A 9,310-nucleotide genomic window follows, 5' to 3' on the forward strand; every position below is an offset into this window, starting at 1 on the left:
GTTACGCCCCGGGAGACGGCTTTCCGAGAAATTTCGGCAGCATCTCCCCTGTAACAATGGACTTTCCCTGAATACATACACATATATAAGGCCCACACGGCCAATCCATAACAGGCTATGGATTTATACAAGTAAAATAGAAATAAATGTGACCCACACGGCCACTCAACACATCCTACTATAGTATCACAACCACGCATGTATATCAAATCCGTCCAGGAATCCGATAAACAACTCGAAATGGAAAAAAAAAAATATCGACTCAGCGGAAAAACCAATACTGAAGGAAAACACATCCAAAAGTCTAACATGTCCAAATACACGTAAACTGTAAAGTAAATAAACAAAACATGGTTCGGGACTAGCAGTGCAGCTCTCCAGACGGCATCAACCTGAAATAGATACAGGTAAACGGGGTGAGTTCCAAAAGAAACTCAGCGGGTATCTAGCAGATATGTGTATAAAAGCTATCAACAGTAATAACATGCTGTACAGTCTACTGGAAGGTAAATAAGGTAGAAAACTGAATAACAGTAGATCTGTACATACCAGAGTCCGATAAACAATAGTAAGGTGAAAGGGAATCCCCAAACCAACACATAGGTATCCTGTGCATGCATGTCATCCAAGTGCATCAAACAAGTGCAGCAATCACAAACAAATGCAATAGTGCAGTATGCACATGGTGCAATGCATGTCCTGGTCACCCCTGACGCCAGTCGGATCAGTCACCCCTCTAGTGGTGAGGTCGCGTGGGAGCCAAAACCCGTCAGAGTACTCATCCACAGTGGTGAAGTCGTCGAGTGGGTAGGGCTGTGACCTCTGTGCACTCTGCCGTCACTGCTCCTGCGTGACCGAGTGGACAGGATGTCCTCGAGGTGTACACCTATCCTGGTACCCAAATCATAAGTGGGCGAGCAAGCTCTCATCTCCTGGTCACAATGACAGAGGAGGGATCCCTGTATGCTACCACGCTACGAAACCACTATCCTGGGTGGCCTAGCGGAGCTCCTGTCAGGGCAAGTATGCACCAACCTAAAGGTTTCCACTAACCCATGAGTGGAGTGTGTGTGTAAATCATATACGAGTGACGGGCTCAAACTGTGCTACAACTATAATAGGAGCGACTCGACTAAAATAGGAGCAGGAGCCGATGATCACAAGACATGCAATTACACACACCCTTTGGTTGGTAGCCCGCATGTAACTGACGCCGGACTCAACAACAATGGAATCCCGCACGTCAGTATGCAATATATGCAAGCATGATGTATGACACTAGTCCATGCATCATATATCCAACTACAAATCCATAAATATGATCCATGCACCACCTATCCATCTACCAGTCCAGGTCATATGCTCCAATAACCAGAATGAGGTAAAGTCTCATGTCTATCATAAACTCCGATACGAAATAAGATAAACCAAGCTAAGCATATGAACAGGTATCCGGTGGTATCAAAATCAACAGGTATCAGATAAACAAACAAGGCAAGGTATCAGATGATCTCAAGATAATGTCTAACTGATATCCATAATGTGCATAAGTATCCAATACTATCAGATAGCAACAATAACTGGTATAGAAAGCAGATCCAGATATCAAGCGAAGTAAATAAGAACAAGATCATGAATTACTGATAGCTAGAAATACACATATCAATGAGACCTATCTATAAAGGATAAGTCAAGGTACCCGCCTTCCGATTGGTTGCGTGTAATCGCAAAAGATCCGATAACCTCAATCAATCACTATCCTGTAATAACCAACAACATAATACTCACTATGGCAATACTGTATCAAATCACAGCAATTAAATTCCCTATTTTAATCCAACGATGACCGTATCATAAGTCAACCAATACCAATCATGTTAAACTCACACAACCCGAACTACCTCTAAATCCAAGGCAACTCCATAACATCCATTGCTAATTAAAATAGATCATAACCAATTCAACAACTTACCTCAGATGGAATCTCTTCCTTGCTGCCTCAACCCACCGGAACAACTCCTATTCAATCGGATTCTTACACAATCTGTAAAATCCAATCAAATCCAGAAATCAACACCATTTCAAGGACAAACCCTAAAAAACAAAACCACCTTGCATCAACCACTTACCATATCTTTCCCAACTCTGGCCGAAACAGGGAAATCCATCGGATTCCAGAATCCAACTCTGAAATCCGCAAGAATCATAGAATAAGGCTTAAGAAAACCCTAAAGTGCAAGATCTAAACGAGCTTACCTCCAATTGATTCCAAATCAAGCTCCAGATCCCCTTCGTTCTTGGCCGAAATAGAAACCCCAGACGGAAAGTCCAACCAACTCGGCCCCCCTCTGATTCAAGATTTGAAACTGTGAAACCTAAAGGTCCAAGCTCAAATCAAATCAAGGGAATCAGCAGAATACCACCAAAATCGCTAGAACTTACCGACGATTATCCCCTTCCGGATTGTTGCCGCCGATCCGCCGCACCCCACCACCCGCTACTCCCAATCGCGTATCCTTCGGCGAGATCCCAGCCTCCGATCCGCTCCGTCGCCGGCGATCCCTCAGCCTCGACTCCGGCGTCGGCAGAGTCAATCGGCGTTCGTCGCTTCGGCGGAGAAGAGAGAGGCGCGCGCGGAGAAGACGGAGGACGCCGGTTCTGTAGCTTCTTAGGAAGGGTGGGTTTCCTTAACGGCTCGGATCCAAGCCCATCACTAACCCAATAACCTTATACCCCATAACCCATTAGTCAATTAACCCTAACCACTGAACCGGTCGAACCAGCCTAAATCATCCGAACCCAAACCGAACCAATCTGACCTGAACCGGTACTATAGCAAATCGGGCTTGTTTTTGGTTCGCTTGGTTCAGGGGTCAAACGACCTCCGATTTGGTCCAAACAAGTTTCGTTTGGTTCGTCTTCGCGAGACGAATCTTTTCGTATCCATGGCAAAATTTTTTGGTATCTTATAGTTGGGTGCTCCTGCTTTCGGCCGTGTCTATCAGACACGGCTGTGTCACAATAATCAGGCAGACTGGACCAGGCTGTGCCTCATAGGCACGGCCGTGCTTCGAAATAGAGTCATGTCTCTTTTGGACCGTGCCTCTGGGCACGGGCGTGCCTGGCAACAGTAGTGCGCCCACACTAAGCCGTGCCTACAAGGCACGGCCGTGTGTCACAACAGAGACAGAAGGCCGTGCCTAAAAGCACGGCTCAGAGCCCGTGTTTCATCTCATCCAGGCACGGGCGTGCTTCCAAGCCGAGAAGCTCCAGCCTTGGAAGGCCGTGCCTACAAGGCACGGCCCGTGCCTGACTTTCTTAAAAAGGGGCACACGGCCGTGCCTTCCCTAAACACAGCCGTGTGCCGCCCCCCAAAAATAGCAAAAACCTCTTCCTTCTTCTTCTACCTCCTCCCAACTCACTTCTAAACCCCATTTCTTTAGTCTTTCCACTTCTTCTTCTTAGATCTGACTTCTCTCATCTCAGATCTAACTAACAAAAACTACCTCAGATTTGCTCAGATCTACTTTCATACCTTGGATCTAACAAGATGAGTCATTTAGGGAAGAAGCAAAACGACTGATAAAGGAAAGAGAAGGGCTACAGAGGAAGTCGTTGTCGACAACCCCCATGGCATCATCTTTCGCAACGACATCCAAAGAGCCAGGTATAATGTTTTAGCTTCTCGTAATATTTATTGCTCTCGTTATACTGATGTTTATACCATGGAAAAGTTAGGAATTAAGGAAGACATTGAATGGATGTTTGATAATATAGGTTGGCTTGATTTTATGAATAATGATTTACCAACCTACCCAAAAATAACGCTTGAATTCCTTAGTTCCTTAGAGGTCCAGTATAATGGTGAAGATAAGGAAGAAGGGACCATTTCTTTCAGAATGATAAATTTAGAGTATACATGGACCTTGGAAGATTTTAATAATTGTTTTAGGTTACCTATTGGAGTGACTAGGAAATTCGATAAAGCATTTAATAGTGTCGAGTTTTGGAGGCAAATTGCATTGTCCAATGAACCCTATGACCCTTCAAGATCAAAGTCCTCCTTGATGCAAAACCCAGTTTTTAGATATGTTCACCGCGTTATGACTAAAACCATTTTTGGACGATCTGAGAGTGATGGCGTGGTGAGGAAACTTGAACTATATTGTATCTGGGCAATGCTTCATCAAGTTGAATTTGATACAGGGTTCCATTTCCTCCAAAACTTGGTCAAAATTTCTAAGTCTTCAACTGGAGCAATAATGGTTGGCGGCCTTATTTCTGTTATCGCCTCGTCCTTGGGTTGTGAGCTTGATAATTTAGAACAAATTTATGGCAACTCTAGGATAGACTTAGACACATGTTTGGCGATGAAGATGATAAAATGGACTGAGGAGGGGTATGCCTTTAACATTCAGGATGGATTTGCATTTCCATTACCCCATCCGAAGACCACCATTAGAAAGGCCGAAAATTGGATTCTACGTGCTCCAGTGCCTAGTCCTTCCACACCCGTATATGAACCATATGTGGATATTGACCCAAGAAACTGCATACCAACATGAATCCCCTTACCATGATCCTTCATACCATGAGCCACCTAGACATTCTTTTGCATATGGAGAGACTGGCTCAGCCTATGATTTTTTTCTGATCTTCGCACCTCCCTAAACACAAATCACAACCCGGTTATGTTTATGTTTCCGTTGCGAAGTTTCATGGTTTTCGTATGTGGTAAAAGTTTAAATGAATGAATGAATAAACTGTAGCGTCCGTCAAGGCCCACGTAAGGGCGGGCGTTACATATAGTGTCCGTGCTTGCGGACGATTCGGAAACGCAGAGTGTCCGTGCTTGCGGACGATTCGGAAATAGAGTGTCCGTGCTTGCGGACGATTCGGAAGTGCAGTGTCCGTGCTTGCGGACGATTCGGAAGCGTAGAGTGTCCGTGCTTGCGGACGATACGGAAGTGTAGAGTGTCTGTGCTTGCGAACGATTCGGAAGCGTAGAGTGTCCGTGCTTGCGGACGATACGGAAGTAGAGTGTTCGTGCTTGCGGACGATACGGAAGTGTGCTTGTGTCGGTGCCTACCTTGGGTTGATACAGGTGTTGGCGTTGTCAAATGCTTCCATGTTGGGGAAGGCACAGGTGATGGCTGCCGCTTCCGTAGTGGGAAGGCGCCTCAAAAATGAAGAAGGAAGGCAAGTGTTAACTTTACCTCTTAGCTTGTCGTTAGAGTAGGCCCGAGACCCAATGATGTCGATGGAGTAGGTCCGAGACCTAAGTTGGCTTGATTCACGACTATGTCCGGGTCGAGAAAGTGTTGTGGATGGCCGAGAGACCCTGGGGTGGAGGAGGCCTGTAGAAGCATCACTGTTATTCAAGTGTAGGAAAAGTAAAATACTTACCGTAACACCTAGTGTTCTTGATGTCTAAATGCGGTAAGGTTGGATATGTGTATCGTCCCATGGCCTGGTTGAGTCCTTGCCATCTGCATCGGCCTGAGATGCGTAGCGTCAATATGGGACCGGACCTGGGCCTGAGCCTGGTGGGTCGGGGCCTGGTGGGCCGGGGTATCGTGGACCAGGGCCTGGTGGGCCTGGCCATGGTGGGCCTCCACAAGTTCGAACAGCCTGTGGACCGGCGCCGACGAAGCTTCCTCGGAAAGGGAGGGAAGTCGTGAAGGAGCGGCCGACGCTTCTGGCTGCTGTCTGGAGAGTGCTAGGACGACAGAGGCCACTGCCCTGTCAAAATCTTCTTGCGTCATAGTGAAGGGAGGAGGTCGATAAGGATCGTCCGTTGGCATTTCAACTTTGGACGTTGTATGTTCCCACAGACGGCGTCAAATTATGTTCCGGTTGAAACCAGCTTCGGGACACGTCACCGGACCTCCTCACTGTTGGCCCAGAACAGTAGATGACACTGAGGGCGATGAATGCTTCACAGTCGCCTGAGCCTTCGCCGGAGTTGATGAGAGCTTCTGGGATGACCTGCGAACACAAAGAACGTGAGTAGGAAGGCCAGGGGGGTGCCCTGGCGCGACCACTCCGACGCTCAAGTCAGGGACAGCAGCGGGAGGAAGAAGATGAACAGTAATGAACTTGAGCGTAAGGAAGAGTAAAAGTTGAAGAAGCTACCTGTGGAGGAGGGAGTGGTCGTTTTATAGAGAGATGAGCGTGTACCTGTCACGTCATCATTAAAGGAGATCCCATCACAATTAATGAGGTGAAGGAACAATTGAGTTATTTGTCCCATCGTTGCCAGTAACCATCTTATCGTAGTCCATGTGGGTGTCAGAGGGATGAAGATAATAAATGAGGGGTGTGGGCTTGTCAGAGTCATGATGGGATATGCCATGGCACTGTAAGGTGAGTCTGCTGAGGACTCGAATTCGGCCTGGTGAGGAGTCTGCTGAGGACTCGGATTCGGCCTGCTGAGGAGTCTGCTGAGGACTCGGATTCGGCTGCTGAGGAGTCTGCTGAGGACTCGGATTCGGCAGGATTCAACAGGATTCGGTAGGATTTGGCAGGATTCGGCGGGATTCGGCAGGATTCGACAGGATTCGACGAGGCTCCTGCCGAATGGAAGGATTCGGCGAGGTATCTGCCGAATGGGTGTACTTCGTCGGTATACGCCTAAACTACTTGAGGTTACAGACTCAATGGGTCGAACTTGTGCGTTGGGACCAGACTTAGACTTGAGTTCAACCATGATGAGCCCATTGGATTATCCCCGAAACAGCACAAAAGAAACAAGCTTCCACATCGTGCAAGTCATGAAAAGAGGAGATTACAATGATTAAGTCTAATATGCGGTGAGAAATTCAAAAGCTTCTGCTTACAAATATCTGGAGAACTAGCTAATTGGTAGTCTAGGACATGCCATGAATTGTACCTTTTTGTTCTTGCGCTTTTATCACCATGTCCGCATGCTTCTGCCCGGAAATATGAGAGTCATATACTTTCTGACTGTTGACTACAACGTTACAAATGACACAAATCTTCAACTGTGCAGCATCTGCTCCACCTTCAAGAACCCTCCGCTTCTTTTCTTCCAGATTCTGAGCCGTTGCAGCAGCATTATTTTTCCTTTTTCGTTCAGCTGTAGGTTTTTCTTTCTCAGGCTCCACAACCAGTGCTTTATCCTGTGTGATGATTGAAGGAGCATTTGTAGTTTTTGCTGTAATAGATTCCTGTAGCTTCTGCATATTTCTCTTGTGTTTCTTTCCCTGTCTATGTATGACAAGGACTTCTTGGCTGCTGCACTTGATTTTGCAAACTTCACAATATGCAAATTGCACAACTTTTGTTAACTTCTTTGTTAGTTTTGAGGTTGAATCCATTACCCTCTTGTTCCCATGTGGAGGTTTGATTTGGACCTGTGGTTCCAGCCCAACAAAAGATCTCGGCAGGCTCTGCAGGATGAACAAACATAAGAGATTCATCCTATGAAAACAAAGTGTGACAGTGAAACAAGTAAAAGTCACTCGAATGGAGTTTCCACTATGCGCTTTTGTTCCTAGTCCAACTATGCACATAAGGACAACAACATGACTAGCGGTTTATGTCATGATTCAATTTTCACAGCATCCTCTATTTAGTAATCCACTAATGTGAATGTCTCTACTGACCGTTATTAGGCAAAAGCAACATTTGATTCAATACCTTTAGCAAACAGAGAAGGGTGGTTGATAGAAAGGTCAATTAGGTGATGTCTAGGCGGAGATCATAATAACGACGAAAGCAGCATCAAGATAGAGAGCTTGTATGGGTTCAGCAACATTTGTTGTAAGCTTCCAAAGTTCCAATTTCAGTGTGCGTTCAATACTAATTTGAGAAGATATGTACAGCAATAATAAACTATGAATTAGTCAAAATTAATTTTAAGAAAATTTGCAGTGTTGTAAACGGTTAACAGAAATAAAACCAACGACAAACTACCCCCATGCATATACAGTTTACATAATGACAAATCAATCTGTCAAAAGTTGTTTACATAATAAATACAATTTACAAGAAGACTATAAGTGCAAGTATGCAAGTTGTGAATTCCCTTTATAGAAAGAATTTTCAATATGTGAAATTTGTGATTGAACCAAGGTTTATAATATCATTTTGTGCTAGTCAGCACAAGTGAAATGTCTCATTCTACCCATCAACCATTCCACATGTCGACTAGCACATGTAACTCCCCTAGATAAGGAACATTAGCTACAGCGGAGCATGGTGCAAGGACGACAATGACAGGAGGCTTCATGCAACGCTTTCTATGAGGCTCATAATGTATACAATCACAACAAAGGGCTTCCGTAGGCCATGCTTTACGATGATGTGAGCTTCACACGACGATGGTGAGACTTCCAATCGGTCTCAAGGCTTTCAATAGGTACATGACTCCTTTGTCTAGTCCTCTTCCTTCACCTAGGGTTGGTGCAGTGCAACCATTGGCACCAAGTGTGTTTGGTGCTTAACACACTTGTAGGTAGCAGTTAGCATGACTGTGCATCTCATTCTGGTCAGGGATCAAAATCCCAACATTGAATGAGATTTCAAACCTTTTAAATAGCACAACTATGTGACAAAGATTGTTTTAAAAATAGGTTTAGACGTTAGTAATATAAAGCAGGAGGACCACATTGCATATTGCGTGTGGTTCCATTTAGGCAATAAATTATAGCGGGTGAAATATATAGATAGCTTATACCATATGCATGACTTGAACACTTGAACTAGGATGTTGATTAAACCCAATAAAAATACAACTTTATGTTTGGTTGGGAAGTCTCCTCTTCTTTGATATTTCTCTTCTGCCATTTGTCTTCTCTTCTCAACTCATGGCACTATTTCTTCTCTCTGACTCCTTTCTAGATACAACTGGAAATCATCTTCTATACTTCTTTGATCTTCTTTTGTTTTTCTTCTTTTGTTAATGCCTGTCTGTTTTCCACTGCAAAATCTTATAGGCATTGAATAGCTTGCACGAAGGGGAGCCTTGGCGCAACGGTAAGGTTGCTGTCATGTGACCTAGAAGTCACGGGTTCAAATCTTGGAAACAGCCTTTCAAAGGCACTGCAAAATCTTATAGGCATTGAATAGCTTGCACATACTTAGGAAAAAATTTCAAGAGATGAAAAAGTTAAAACCTTGAACTAAGAGGTTATAGATAATGTAAAAAAAAGAAACAAGAGGCAAAGTTTGTTGAAGAAAATAGAAAAGATTATTAGTGCAATCACACCTTAAATGTTCATATGCATTTGCCGTTTGGACAAAAGATTTAAGTTAAAATTTGATTCTGATATGTGTATCAACTCAC

The 9,310-nt window shown here is 44.6% G+C and overlaps 1 protein-coding gene across 1 annotated transcript; it reads right to left on the reverse strand.

The window, feature by feature from the left end:
• Positions 1–6,743: 6,743 nt before the first annotated feature.
• Positions 6,744–7,412, reverse strand: LOC141815996 (uncharacterized; the record flags this gene model as incomplete). The annotated part of the gene is made up of 1 exon (XM_074703840.1): positions 6,744–7,412. A coding segment is annotated over one exon (543 nt), but the record flags the coding sequence as incomplete, so codon positions are not given.
• Positions 7,413–9,310: the final 1,898 nt, after the last annotated feature.

This window comes from Curcuma longa, unplaced genomic scaffold, assembly GCF_044706935.1.
Source record: "Curcuma longa cultivar G26 ecotype Majalengka, Jawa Barat unplaced genomic scaffold, ITB_CL_G26_1.1 contig_13602, whole genome shotgun sequence".
NCBI classification, from domain to species: domain Eukaryota; kingdom Viridiplantae; phylum Streptophyta; class Magnoliopsida; order Zingiberales; family Zingiberaceae; genus Curcuma; species Curcuma longa.